The sequence below is a fragment of the Chenopodium album genome, chromosome 25 (assembly GCF_948465745.1).
Source record: "Chenopodium album chromosome 25, dcCheAlbu1.1, whole genome shotgun sequence".
NCBI lineage: Eukaryota > Viridiplantae > Streptophyta > Magnoliopsida > Caryophyllales > Amaranthaceae > Chenopodium > Chenopodium album.
This window is the reverse complement of record NC_137858.1, coordinates 8,718,340-8,731,777: the sequence shown is the minus strand read 5'-3', so window position 1 is coordinate 8,731,777 and position 13,438 is coordinate 8,718,340. Positions and strand designations below refer to the sequence as shown.

The following is a 13,438-nucleotide window of genomic DNA, read 5'->3' as shown; positions in this document are numbered from 1 at the left end:
GGGTTGCGATTGGGCCATGTTTGCCCTATCAATTTTTCTTTGAAGTTTTAACTTTTATACTTTATGTCACTTTTGTTTGATTTGTTTCCTTGCTTCTTGTGATGATGACATATACCCTAAATTGAGAATATGAGAAATTGATAAATATCGTATGTTATTTTTATTTGCAGTATTCCTTGGTAAGATGGTTGTATTGGTTGATAAATTATATATTATACGTACAGTCTAATGAGAATCTGTTTGGCTAATATGAATCTTTTTTTTTTTTTTTTAATAGCCAAAATATTTCATTAAATAAAAGTCATACGACATCTACAATAGAGATTTGACGTTAACAAATACATAAGATATATTGAATCAAATAAAATTTTCTTTCAAAAAACTACGATCGTCGAGTAGATCTTGCACTGTGGAACATCTCCCGCTTATATCACTAGAAAATATAGCCTTGTTAGAAAGACAATCTAACGATCCTTTGTAGCTGTGAGTGTTCTTTTTGATTCATTTGTTTGTATTCGAAAACTTGATAATATGAATCTAGGAAGTGAGATTTACTTAAAATATTTTTGTATGAATCTAGGAAGTGAGATTTACTTAAAATATTTTTTTAATAATATACTGGGTAATCTATAACTATAACTAAAGCAAAAATCACTATTAATTTTTACTTTTGGTATTTTTTTCCTCATAAAACGACAATTTTTAGAGCCAAAAAAAAAATTATATAAGTAAAATTGGTCTATAATTTTTTTTTTGTTCATGTCAAAGTTAATTAAAGATGGTGACTTTTTTTTTAATTTTATTTTTAATTTATACGTCCAGTAATGCCAAAACTTATTAATAATTATATTTAAAAAAATTTATTTACAAATTAAATAATTTTAAAATCCGAGCTATGTAGTTGTTCATCTAAACCTGGCGCCCGCCTTAAGGTAATACAATATTTTTTTACGTGAGTTAAACATCTCATAATAACCAAACTACTACTCTGTAACTCTGTAAGAGGTTAAATGATTATAAATAATCTAATACCAAGTATGTGTTAAGGGAAACATGTATTTTGTATGCTGATTGCTGATCAACTGTTATCATACCTCTAGGTTATCACTGATATACTCTTCTTTTCAACAAATTCTTTTTATTTCCATAAAAAAAAAAAATCAGTACTGTATCATCTTAATTTTTATTGATTTAATAGTGTTGTTAAGTAAAATAAAGTTAATAATGCATTTTCCAATTATATATGAAGTATATGACATCTTATATTTGTTTCTACCACATATATCTTTGGAACCATCATTTTCATTTTTCATTACTCCACATATACCAAAGTGAAACCAAATTGATGTCGAAAAAAAAATCAAGAAAATTGAAGCCCTAATCTCACTAATTCGCGGAATAGATAATTAAGCGGAAGAACAAACCAAGATCGAAAAAAAAATCTCTAGAAATTAGAGAGGTCTGATACCATGTTAAACTCAATAAAATTGTGGAGAAAATGGCTTAACCTTTGTATTGATCATCAACACATATATATACACAATACATTAGGAAACCTAATAAGCCTAAAACTCCTAAAAGATAATCTTGCCAAAAATACAATATTAACATAAATATAACAAACCAAACTCTAATCAACTCCTTTTGCATGCCCCCGGTTTACAATAATTTTATTGTACATCGAACATTTTTGCGAAAAGTGACCCTTTTTCTTTATAAAAGTGACCCTTTTTCTTTACAAAAGTGACCCTTTTTATTACAAAAGTGACCCCTATTTTCACAAAAGTGACCTTTTTTTTACAAAAGTGACCTTTTTTTTACAAAAGTTACCCTTTTTTTTACACAAAAGTGACCCTTTTTTTACACAAAAGTGACCCTTTTTTTTCACAAAAACAGAGTATCAAAATAAAAAAAATAAACACAAAATGCAAAAGGTAACCCAATGGCTCTACTTTCATCCCGTATCTTTATCTCTCCTCAAAACTAAACATTTCCACCATTAACAAACCTTCAAATTCTCTCTCCTCCATCAAAACCTCAACCCCCATCTCCCTCTCCGTTACCAACTGCAAGTCCTCATATTTTTCCCTTCATAGTTGTCGTCATCGTCACCTCTGCCGCCATAGTCATCACCACCTCCGCCGCTGCCATGTTTGCCACCATCAAAGTAGATGAGGTGAAATGATAGATACCCACAATAAGGTATACTATATATGCAACTGGGGTCGAGGCATTCGGAGTTGTTGTAATCCCGGACTTCAAACTCGACAAATCGGGGGATGGGAGGAGGTCAGAAGCGCTGGAATTGGGGTGGTCAGCAAGGTCGAAATCGGAGGGGGACGCCGGATTCTTGGGAGAAGCTAAGGGAGTGGTGGTTTGGCGGTGAGTGTTTCAGCCTGATTTACACTAATTAGTGTAAACCGGATGTTTTTAAATATTTGTGAACTCTAATATTCATTCAATCTATTCTAAATACTAGAAATGAAGACAGAAGAGGATGGCAAATTGATGCGAATGATTTTTTTTTTTTTTTTTTTTTTTTTTTGAAGAGATATTATGAGATACAAAGTATAATACAGCACAAACTAGTCATGGGTAATTTTTCATGTTTTAAATCTAGAGGACATGCATAATCTTGTAGCTCGATCTCACAAGGAGCCTCATAAAACAAAAAGGGAAAAAAGAAATATGAAACAAGAAATAAATTTTTCCACAAATATATAGAATCCATTTTAAAGTGATAATCATAATTAAACAAGCTAAATAAATGCAATAACCATCATATATAGTTACGAGCCAAATACGTTTAGCTGGGTATGAAGTTATTAGTTCTGAATCTATATACGTCTTATATTATTGATTGAACATGACCCCTAAGACGCGTATTACATCCTGAATATGTTTCTACCACGTCATTGGAACCATCATCTTCATTGTCTTTTATTCATTATGTATATATATAAAATAAATAAATTTATATTCATTCTATATAGTACAATCAAATAAGTTTAATGCATATATAAAAATAAAAAAAAAATAAAAAACCATCTTCTACTCTCAAGTCTCAATTTACAGGAATGTTTAACAAACTAGTTTTTTTTTTTTTTTTTTTTTTTTTTTTTTTTTTTTTTTTTTTTGGGTGGTGGTTGTGTCACCTTGTGTGAGTAGATGTTAGTAGGGTTAAGTAATGTATTGACCGATTACTCCAAAATTGTTGCCCAATGGCGAATACGCCCTACCTTTCTTATTAGCATGAAAAGACATTGAAATTTGACTAATAATTGTCTATTGGAGTAAAATGCTCCATTAATCTTTGATTGATTGTTTCCACTAAAGTAATAAACCTCATTGTATAAATTAAAGTAAAATTAATTTTATATGATATTATTTTTTTATAATTAATAATTTGATTATTGTCCTTTTCATATTTTTTTGAGGGTCAGGAAAAATTTTATTATCTAATTGGCTCACTTTTTTACTAATTTGTTTAGGGCACGTGCCTAATAAACACTACTACAAACTTACTATAAATAGAGCAACATGCTCCCCCCAACAAACCAAAGAAGTTGCTAAAAGGTTTATTTACAACTACCTTAAACTTCTATTGTGTCTTTGCTCCTTTCACTTTCCATAAATTTTTTATTTTGCTAAAAATTGTTATATAATAATTTCTTTAATTTCCCATCCTTCAAATACTTTACATTATTGTCATAATTCTAATAATATTATATTTATATTAAGCAAATAAAAAAAATATAAATATATTAAAATAAAAATGACTTCACAAATGCTCAACAATGGTTACAATGGTTACCACACACAACCAACAACCCTAGACCAAGATGAACAATTAGCCGGTTTCGCTGTAACTTTGGCTAATGCAGCTGCTTTGCCAATGATCTTAAAATCTGCCTTTGAGCTTAAGATCCTTGACATAATTTTAGATGCAGGGGAAGGCGCGTGCATCTCAACTCCCGAGATTGTGAAGAAGATTGGGGCTAAGAACCCAAATGCCCCGATATTGTTGGACCGGATGCTCCGGCTCTTGGCTAGCCACTCGGTCTTAACATGCAAGCTCCAAAAGGGAGAGAAAGGTGGTGTTCAAAGGGTGTATGGACCAGCACCACTTTGCAAGTATCTTGCTAGTAATGATGGTCAAGGCTCTCTTGGCCCATTGCTTGCTTTGCACCTTGACAAGGTCATGATGGAGAGTTGGTATGATCTCTTCTCCCTTCATTTTACGTTTTTTTTAAATATGATTATTATCATTATATATAACAAGGTCATCTTATATATAATTATATATCAATGAATACAAGTATCATACAAGTATATACAAGTAAAACAACTATACAAGTACGTACTCTATCTGGTTACGAAGTATTTTTATTCTCTCTACTTTGACTTTTTTTATCTCGCAAAAGAATTCCAAATGGAAAGGGAAAAACCTAAAGCGACTAGTACGTTAAGTAATTCTCACATCCTTCTAATTTTACAGCTGCTAGTTCCCTTATGCCTGAAGAATAAGCTGACAATTGCTTCAATTCAACCAAAGACTAAGACCTTAATTGGCAAATGACTTATGACTAATATCTCTTATGTTGACTTGATCTTTTTTAATGTGATCACATAATAATTAAATATATACTCCGTATTTAAGTATGTTTTGCTCTAGTACGATAAAAATAAACATCTAATAAAACATCTAATACGATCACATGGACAAATTAAATAAGCTGATTAATAACCACTAATTGCTGATTACAACACATGACCTAATTTAAAAAGACTTCTAAGTACTATTTATATACCCTTTTTTTAAGCTACGTGTTGATATCACTATAATATAATCTATAAGAGAAGCATGCTGATCTTATTGTTTAAAATCAAGTGCCTATTTGTTGTGAGAAAGACATAGGTACAATTTATCAACTCTACTATCAACTTTAAACGTCATATTGAAAGGAATGACTATAAAACTAATAACATATACTTGTACTATCTATGAATTTTCTTTCCCTTGTATCCTATAACAATAATTATGGAGTGTATAATGGGATAATTCAAGAGGTAAAAAATATAGAAGAATTGATGCAAGTGATCGACAACCCTTTTTTTTTAAAATATAAATTTTTATTATTTTAATTTTGAATATTACTACGTAGTAAATTTTTGTATAAAGGTAAAGGTAATTATTAAGGATGAATATTTACATACTTAGAAGATAACCTACCTCAAATAAAAAACAAAAAAAAAAAAAAAAAAAAAAATGCTGAATTTTGTTTGGATGTAAAAAAAAATTGTGCCTTGTAGGTTTCACTTGAACGATTATATCAAAGAAGGCGGTGTACCCTTCAAGCGAGCTCATGGCTTAATCCAATTCGACTACACCGGAACAGATGCAAGGTTCAACCATGTATTTAACCAAGGGATGGCACACCACACCATCTTGGTCATGAAAAAGCTCCTAGAAAAGTACCATGGTTTTGATGACGTTAAGGTGTTAGTCGATGTTGGTGGTAGCATTGGTGTTAATGTGAGTATGATTGTTGCTAAGTATCCTCACATTAAGGGCCTCAATTATGATTTACCTCATGTTATTGCTGATGCTCCTTCATATCCAGGTAATACTTTTTTTTTATTTATTTATCTTCTAAGAATTAATAATTAATCAATAAATTGTATTATTGAAGTTTTGGTGAAAATTAATATAATTATGTACGTGCTTTTTAATAGGTGTGGAGCATATTGGTGGCGACATGTTTGAGAGCGTTCCTCATGCCGATACCATCTTCATGAAGGTAAGGCATGCATGCATTAAAGTTTTACTAAATTATGATAAGTAATAATAATTACCGATCTGAATATAATGATCTGGCGTATAATATAATGATTTTAATTGACTTATGTACGTAGGGCATTAAAATTTTCACGTGACAATTAATGTCACATCATGTGTTATTGTGTTACGTATTTCTAAGACACTAATGAAATTGTCATATATCACATGTGTTATTACTACGTGTCTGTGTTACAGAGTTATAAGACACTAATGATATATTTTGACATGATGACAGTGGGTGCTACATGATTGGAGCGACGAACATTGCTTGAAGATACTCAAGAAGTGCTATGAAGCATTACCAAAGAACGGGAAAGTGATCCTAGTTGAATCACTTATACCAGTACTTCCAGAAGACAACCTTGAATCACACATGGTTTTTAGCTTGGACTGTCACACTTTGGTTCATAACCAAGGTGGTAAGGAAAGATCTAAAGAAGATTTTGAGACTTTGTTTACTCAATCTGGATTTTCTGGGATTAATGTCATTTGCTGCGCTTATGACACGTGGGTGATGGAGATCTTCAAGAAGTGATAATAACTTGATCTTCATGAATTAATTTCCAGTATAATTATGTTATTAATTGCTGGTAATTAATTAATCCTTTGTATTATATTTGGGTTTCTAGTGATGGATTGCCAACTTATTTAAGGATGATAGCCATATATATTTGTGGCTATAGCACCCTAGTGATGTATGTGTGTGTGATTTTCATGAATAAGGCATCCAATTGTATCTATCTATCCGATCCTTGCAAGATGTTGTGCAAGAGTATCGTCTTTAATTATTAATCTATCTATGTTTCGTGTATGTTATTTGAGTGAAGTAATTGTTATGTGCTTGTTTTAATTTAAGAAATTATTTGTGGAAGTACTTACTTTATTGAAAATTTCCAATATAACTATGTTTATACCTAAATAGTATATAACTTTTTATTGTAACAAAATAATAATATCCCAAATGAACTGTAATTTGATTCAAATGCCCAATATTGGTGTTATGCCATCACATCTTAATTTAATCCATCAACCAAAGAAAATTTTGTAGGTCAGAATAATTCCCACAAAGTTGGAATATTCAGATTTAGGGCCTATCTGATTAACTGAACTGAACTGAACTAAACTAAACTTATTGGAGCTGAACTAAACTGAACTGAATATTATATGAGAGAAGAAAATTAAGATAAGAACTGAATGAACTGAACTGAACAGAACTGAACTGAATATTTTATGAGAGAAGGAAATTAAGATAAGAACTGATTGAATTGAACTTATTAATTGGAGCTGAACTGAACTGAACTGAAAATAAGCTGAAAAGAGTCGACCCTTATTACCTTGTATGACTATTAATTTTGTTCTTACAAAATTTGTGTAAAAAATAATGCAAGAAGTCTCACCATCATATGACCTTACCTCATATCAATCATATCGTAATGGCAAGCATCTAGAAAGAGAGACAAACTTACCATTGGAATCTTATATTTTGGAAAGAAATGGGAATCTTAGCTTAGTTTTGCATGATTCCTCAATTCTAGATCGTAGTCTTTATTAATGGACCATAAAGATGCTTGTGATAGACCCCTCCAACATCTTGTTCCTATGTAAGTTAGTTATGTCTCTCTTCTCTCCGAGATAAAAGATCAACAATATATCATCTCACCCTCATGACCTCATCATTAGCCCGTATAGCCACTATTACACCACCGTCGAATGTGTTGCTTTACTCATGGCTGATCGGAGTATAGGGCAACAAGTAATTCCGATATGATCTTCTAGGATCCGATCTACTAAATACCTCGCTAATATCTTCCCGAGTTCTTGTAAGTGAAGCCGTTATTGTTAAAGCAAAGACTTTTTTTCGCATGCTTTAATTAAGTTATTGCGAGATGTTAATAATTAGTCATCCTAATTAGAAAAATGATTCTATTCTAAAATCAAATCGACATGTGATTAAATCTATATCACAATAGTTATTATGACACAATTGTTTCATGAGGGTGTTTAATTTTATCTTACGGCCATATGCACTTATCTGAGCTAATTTTAGTTGTAGTTGAGGTTGCATATCCAAATTATATACTTATCCGAGCTAGTATAGTTTCAGTTGTAGCTGAGGTCGTATATCCAAAATCAATTATGTAGTACAACTATATATAATATATTTGAACATCTATCAATCAAAGGTTGGCACTAAAGTGGAACTTGGTGCACCATGCATGGGTCTCCAGGTTAGTCTCCTCGGATCATGTACTCCAAACTGGTAATTATATACAACTATTTACAACACAATGCAGAGAAACGATCTTGACACTATATAAATTGATTAGAGTATGCATTCTTAACTACTAGAGTCGAGAGCATAGTTTTTAAATCTACTCTCAACAAGCATCAAAATTAAACTTAAAAGTGACAAAATCAATTTCCGAACTCAGCACAATACAATCATATATACACACAATAATAAACTAAAGATTATAATTCAACAATTCCATGAAGAATCTAAAAAACTACAAAGTCTATATCACTCTAAAACACCAAAGTAACAAGAACCAAACATGTCTTATCACTTATCACTATCTTTCTTTATAACGTATCGAATTTTTGCATCCACGTGTACGTATGAAATGAGTGAAACATGTTACAAACAGTAACGGTAATTAAATTGTGCTATTTTTGGTGGGTCATTGATTTGAATTTAATAAGACATGACAATAATAGTGATTTTCATGTGCATGGTTGTGTCCTATAGTAAAAATGTGTCTCCTTTGGTTTGGTTATACATCATTGTTTACTTTGATCGTATGCTTTCCATCCATCAATTATTATCATGTTAAAGAGACACTTAGCTAGGTGGCAACATATATATAGTGTGTATTGTATATACCATGATCATATGTATGTACGATGTGGTAAAAGTTTACATATACTGAAGAATTTATAATGGTAATACGTTGGCGGAGGAAGATTGAAGAACCTTTAAAAATGTTGTATACGTGTATAAACCATTGTCGATCATGACTATGATACAAAAAAAAAAAAAAAAAATTGATACTGAAGTTTATCTTACAGAAAATGAAATAACGTTTATTCAATCGAGGAACAATATAACTAAAAAAAATAAAAAAAAAATGTGCTCAAACTTCATGTGTTACTAGGTGGGATGATTGAGAGTTAATAATTTCAAGTATGACACGAGGACTATTCTATGTTCAATGTTTGTTATGTTGGTGATCACTGATTTAACGATCATTATTGATTGTAGGTCGAATAAATGTAAAAAAACTTACGACAAAAATGATAGCGGCTGCAAATTATACTTATCACCTAGATCTATGTTATGCTTGTGCCAAACCATAGGTGTTTAGAGATGCTCTTCAAGCATAATATTGGCGCATCCTCTAGTCATGGAATGAAACACACATGATGCAACTATTTATACATCCACCATGCATGAAGTTCAGAAGAAAAAGCAAATCATTAAGACCATGCAGAAGGCATTGTATGATTTGTATGTAAGCCCAAGCCCGTCAAAAGTCTAAATGAAGAGGGCTTTAAATTTTTATTCAATCGGCCCATTTATTGAATAATACATGCACATCAATCGAAGCCCAAATGCTAGCCCACAAATTATAATGTCTAACACCTTGTGTCAATGTCATGCATATAAAACCCTTGACTTTGTGTGAGTGTAAAAAATGCAAAATCATTGACAATTACCCAAAAAAAAATCCCTAAATTCAAATACAGACAGTGCTGGTTTACTATTGTCTTTTCACTTGTTTGCCATGTTTATTTACTACTTGTAGGTTTTAGAGTAAATGGCGGCGGAGTTAAAAATTAATTTTAAACAAGCTCATTTATTCTTTAAATCATGGTAAATCACATCCACAACATAATTATATTAATATATTTAAATCACGTCGATTTCTTTTATCAATCATGATTCAGCCACGCGCTGATTAGAGCTATTAGTACCTCTTGTAATTAGTTGTAGCATGGCTAATGGAAGGGCTATCACTATAGCTAGTTAGATCTTAACATTTACTTCGCTATTATTTTATCACTATATATATAGCATCAAAACTCAATATATAGTAATGGAAATCCATAGTAAATTGCGCATTGTTAAGAGAATGACAATTTATTGTATCAAAACTTGAGTTTCATATGCATTACTCGTTACTCTAACACTCTATATGGTAGGTTACTAAACGTTTAAGTGATTGTAGTGTTTAATAATCGAAAAATAGTCATTTTCAATACAAAATTCCTAGCAAAGATTTAAGAAGGAATCCTCACCTTTTCTAATCAGAAGTTGGAATGAACAAAAGCTAGCAAACTTGGCATGCAAATCATCAAACATGAGACAAAATTGGTGCATTATTATTTCTAGCAACTACTTTTTTTTTTGAGAAAATTTCTAGCAACTACTTATTAGCAATTGAAGAGAGAAGAAATGACAAGAAAATTTTAGACGAATTTGTTTAAATTTGATAAATTGGACGAATGAAAGGCAGGTGCATAATTGTGGAGGTATATATAGTAGTTCGATAAAAAGTCCCAAGTAGTTGGGGAATACTTAGTGATGATGATAGATATCAGATGCCATTAGAATCTTACTCATATCTGAGTAGGATTGGGACCCATTTCTCGTCTTTGGATAACAAACAATCATATGTACAAATCTTGTTATCTTGTTGTATACTTGTATCGAATGGAAATTGATTTTGGCACACCATTAATTGATTTTGACAACACATTCTTACGTGAGAACAGTATAGAAAACTGTACTCTCACATAAAGGTTTGCCAAAATCATTTTGAGATATTTAGGGCCAACGGTTTCGATTTAAAGTATTAGTGCACTTTGAATTTGAGTGTGTATAAATATGGTGAACAATACTTTAAGCTTACATAGACATCGTGGCTGCTAAGGTTGTTTCTTCACTTCTCATAACAAATTGGAGACATCATTGAGCCTTAGATAACAATAACAATAACAATATAACGAGCCTTACATTGGGCCTAATTCAGTAATCAAAGGAAGACTTGGCCTGAGATGTGGGACTCTAGAAGCCGTAGAAGGTCTATGATATGGTTAAACATGTAGCTAGGATTTATGTGGAACCTTGTATAATGTATACCTAAAAGCTATCTAGAAATCTAGAATCCCTTACAGTGTGTTTGGATAACATTAGAGGAAGGAAAAGAAGGGGAGGGGGGAGAAGAGGAGGGGAGGGAAAGGGAGGGGAGAGAAGAATGGTGAGTTTTCCTTCCAAATCTCTCCATTGTTGGAGGGATCATTTTCCTACAATTTAATCCCTCCATTTCTCTCCCCTCCAATTCCCTTACTTCCTCATTTGTTATCCAAATGAAAGATATCACATGTCTCCATTTCTCTCCCCTTCTTTTCCTTCCATTTCCTTCTATCCAAACACACCGTTAAGGAAGTAGGGAGCTTCTAGGTTGGAATAAGTGAGTTAGTAAGAGGCTTGCTTATAAATAGCCAATCAATTGTGTGAAACATGTAGAGTCGAAATGTCTAATGTAAGAGTAAGAGTTTCTTCTTATAGCACTAGTTATTTCTGGTATACCTCATTTTTGAGTCACATCGCAAACATATTGTGCCAAATCAATATGGAATATATGCATGTATGCCGCATACTGCTAGGTATTTTATCATCACATATTAGGTGTACTGTCGTTAAAGGAAAATCTTAATTAATTTTGTCTTGACATATCAAACAATCGATCAATATAATAAAAGTTTATCCAAAGAAAAGAGTATTGATGTTAAGTAATCGATATTATAAATCTTATTGTCGAACAACAAGAATTGATTCTAGTGTTTGACACAATATTTTTTTTTTTTTTTTATAATAATTATTATTATTTTTTTTGAGAAAACGCCGAGCTAGTGCATGTATTAATCAAGGGACAATTTGTCCAATAGTACATATGGAGAAATCTCCGGAGGACACAAATCAACCCAAACTTGTTCAACTCCATACGTCACTAACTTAGCGAGATGATGGTCAACAACATTTAACATGAGACCAAGAAAACGACAAAAAAATACTAGTAGTAGACAAAATATCTTCCAAGACACTATCAAAATCAGAGTAAAAGATAATAGCCCTTGAAAGGCGATTGATCTAAACTTGGTTGTCTGATTCGAGCATTATTCTCTCAACTTCAAACCTTCTCGCAAGCTTAATTGTAATGAGCATGACCTTGCCTTAGTGCAAATAACCAAAGTGATTAATGCATAAATTTTTTAGATGCCAATGAAATTTCTCATTGGCTTGCGAATCTGGGATGTTAAAATAAAAATAAAGTATACTTCTTTCTCATAGAGTTTTTAAGGTATTTTCTTAGATCTTTGTTATAATATTTGTAATAGTTTGGGTTTAGTATTAGCCTTTCACTTCAGGTGTGGAAAATAATGAATTAAAGTAGGTTATCCTCAGATTATAATTAGGTTGATTAAATTTTAAGATAATATTTTTGTTGACATAGTTTGCAGTCCTGGCTCTACGGGTAGGCCGTAAGTGCGACCGCCTAGGGCTCACGCCAAAAAAGGCCCAAATTTTTGAAAAATATCATTTTAATACCGTACTTTGTAACTTGTGGCTCTGATTGTAAATTTGGCTCCGTGTTTTTTAATTTTCCCACTTACAGTAGACAAAGAAATTTTTTAAAAAGTTAATTACTCCATTTATTTAGCAATTAACATTAATTACTTAGCTATCCTATCAATCAATTAGGTGAAATTTAATTTACAATGTTTTCAAATCTCTTCACCTCCTCCTTCTCCAATTTCCATTATGAATAACAACTCCAAAAATATAAATTTTTCAAATTACGCTGCTTCACTCGTTCTTCAATTATCAAATTTCAATCTATTAATTTTGGTTAATTAATAATATGGCAACGGTTAATTTTTTTTTTCTTGAACAGAACGATTAAGATATTTAACAAGATAAATGCACCAAAAATAATTCATCTATCACCAAATATTCAATTCCCATCTTCTTTTTATTGGTTGTTTCGATGAAAGTTACGGCATCGACGACTTGATCTTTCTTTTAAGTTGCCGAATAGACAAAGATAATACAAGTACACAACTTTTTCTCTGTTTTTTAATCTAAATTTATGACGTTCTAATTTATGATTTAAATTTAAATAAAACTAGAGTCTATTCGTGCTAATTCACGGTATATATGTAGCATGTATATTTAGAAAGAAAAACAGTAGAAGAGGTGGAAGTTATAAAAAAAAAATGAAGAAATGAAAGTTATTTAATTGAAGGTTATACCAACCAAAAAAAACTAAATTTATGAGAGTTGAGGATTGAGGTTTTTTGAGATTTCTCATTAACTAAATATGTAATTATAATAGATGAGTTAATTTTTTTTGTCTTTTATATAAATTTACTGTGAATAAAAAAAGTGTAAGGCAAGGGCCCTATTCTTACATTATGCCTACGGCCCATAAATTATCAGGAACGGTTCTGAGGATCTTATTTTAAAGAACTTTTTAAAACACATTTGATGATAAATTTATAGGATATTTATTAAAAGTTATGATTAATTTC

At 31.3% G+C, this 13,438-nt stretch overlaps 1 protein-coding gene across 1 annotated transcript; it reads left to right on the top strand.

The window, feature by feature from the left end:
* Positions 1 to 3,575: 3,575 nt before the first annotated feature.
* LOC145615048 (inositol 4-methyltransferase-like) lies at positions 3,576 to 6,653 on the top strand. Its single transcript, XM_081670126.1, has 4 exons — positions 3,576 to 4,215; positions 5,314 to 5,624; positions 5,737 to 5,801; positions 6,078 to 6,653. Exons 1-4 carry the CDS (start codon positions 3,776 to 3,778, stop codon positions 6,375 to 6,377), a joined length of 1,116 nt encoding a protein of 371 aa, XP_081526252.1. The 5' UTR covers positions 3,576 to 3,775; the 3' UTR covers positions 6,378 to 6,653.
* The last annotated feature ends 6,785 nt before the right edge of the window (positions 6,654 to 13,438 follow it).

What these genes read in the sequence shown, in the direction of transcription:
- LOC145615048 (XM_081670126.1), top strand. Translation starts at nt 3,776, where the DNA reads ATGACTTCACAAATGCTCAACAATGGTTACAATGGTTACCACACACAA. An exon ending in AAGGTCATGATGGAGAGTTG is followed by an intron (nt 4,216 to 5,313) that starts GTATGATCTCTT and finishes TGTGCCTTGTAG; the next exon opens with GTTTCACTTGAACGATTATA. An exon ending in TGATGCTCCTTCATATCCAG is followed by an intron (nt 5,625 to 5,736) that starts GTAATACTTTTT and finishes GCTTTTTAATAG; the next exon opens with GTGTGGAGCATATTGGTGGC.